The sequence below is a fragment of the Acanthisitta chloris genome, unplaced genomic scaffold, assembly GCF_000695815.1.
Source record: "Acanthisitta chloris isolate BGI_N310 unplaced genomic scaffold, ASM69581v1 scaffold5765, whole genome shotgun sequence".
NCBI classification, from domain to species: domain Eukaryota; kingdom Metazoa; phylum Chordata; class Aves; order Passeriformes; family Acanthisittidae; genus Acanthisitta; species Acanthisitta chloris.
Genome location: NW_008675246.1, coordinates 27,728 through 28,688, shown reverse-complemented (window position 1 = coordinate 28,688; position 961 = coordinate 27,728). Strand labels below are relative to the sequence as shown.

Genomic DNA, 961 nt, shown 5'->3' with positions numbered 1-961 from the left:
CAACCAACTCCAGCCACAGGAACTGGACAAGCTGCCATCACAGCAGGGCATGGAACCATCAAATGGAATCACGGAATCTCCCAAGTTGGAAGGGATTCCCAAGCATCAATTCCTGGCCCAAAACCCCCACTGTGGGCAGCAGCACCACTTTCTCCCCAAGGCAGGCCAGAGATGCAGGAGCTGTACCTGGTGCCATTCTGCTGAGCAGTGGGGATGACGCTGTAGTAGATGGGGACCCCTCCAGCCTGGAGCCCCCCCTGCATGGACTGGCTGGCTGGCACGAGCACTGGCTGCTGGAAGGGCTGCTGGACCACACTCTGGGACTCATTGGCCATGGGAACCTGGGCAGGGAGGAGAGCAGCAGGTAACAGGTAACACGGAGCAGAGAGAACTGTCCCGAGGAGACACCAACAAGGTGAAGAGATTCCAGGTGGTTTGCTCCTGTGGCCCTGGGCAGCCCCTCCCAGCTCTGCTCCCAGTCCTCCTGCTCCAGATGTGTCCCACAGATTCCCACATGGATGTGCCCTTCCCAAGCTGGCACACATGCACTGTCCCCTCTCCAGGTGAAAAAGTCTCCACCTTTGGCTCCATCCCTCAGGCACAGGAATGGGGCACATCCCGCAGACCAGGGTCCCCTCCCAGCACCCCACAGCAGAAAGCAGCAGATACCCACCTGGTATGAAGGCAGCGGCGTGTACTGAACCATCAGGCCTTGCATCTGGCTCCCCATCCCACTCCTCTGGCTGCTTAAGAGCCCTGGGGGTTGTGCCTGCTGCACCCCCATCACGCTCTGCATCTGGCCCCCCATGTTGCTCCTCTGGCTGTTGAGGAGCCCTGGGGGCTGCGCTTGCTGCACCCCCATCACACCTTGGTATGTTTGCTGCTGGTTGGACATCACTGGCTGTAAACCTGCCAGAACAGGGTTTCAATGGAGCAGCTTCCCAGCTGGACACAGGAAAAC

The 961-nt window shown here is 59.5% G+C and overlaps 1 protein-coding gene across 1 annotated transcript in view; it reads right to left on the bottom strand.

The window, feature by feature from the left end:
- Positions 1-961, bottom strand: part of R3HDM2 (R3H domain containing 2) — a 16,018-nt gene that overhangs the window by 2,885 nt on the left and 12,172 nt on the right. Inside the window, 3 exon segments of the mRNA XM_009075657.1 lie at positions 187-341; positions 674-769; positions 848-909. Of these exon segments, the coding sequence (XP_009073905.1) occupies positions 187-341; positions 674-769; positions 848-909 (313 nt within the window).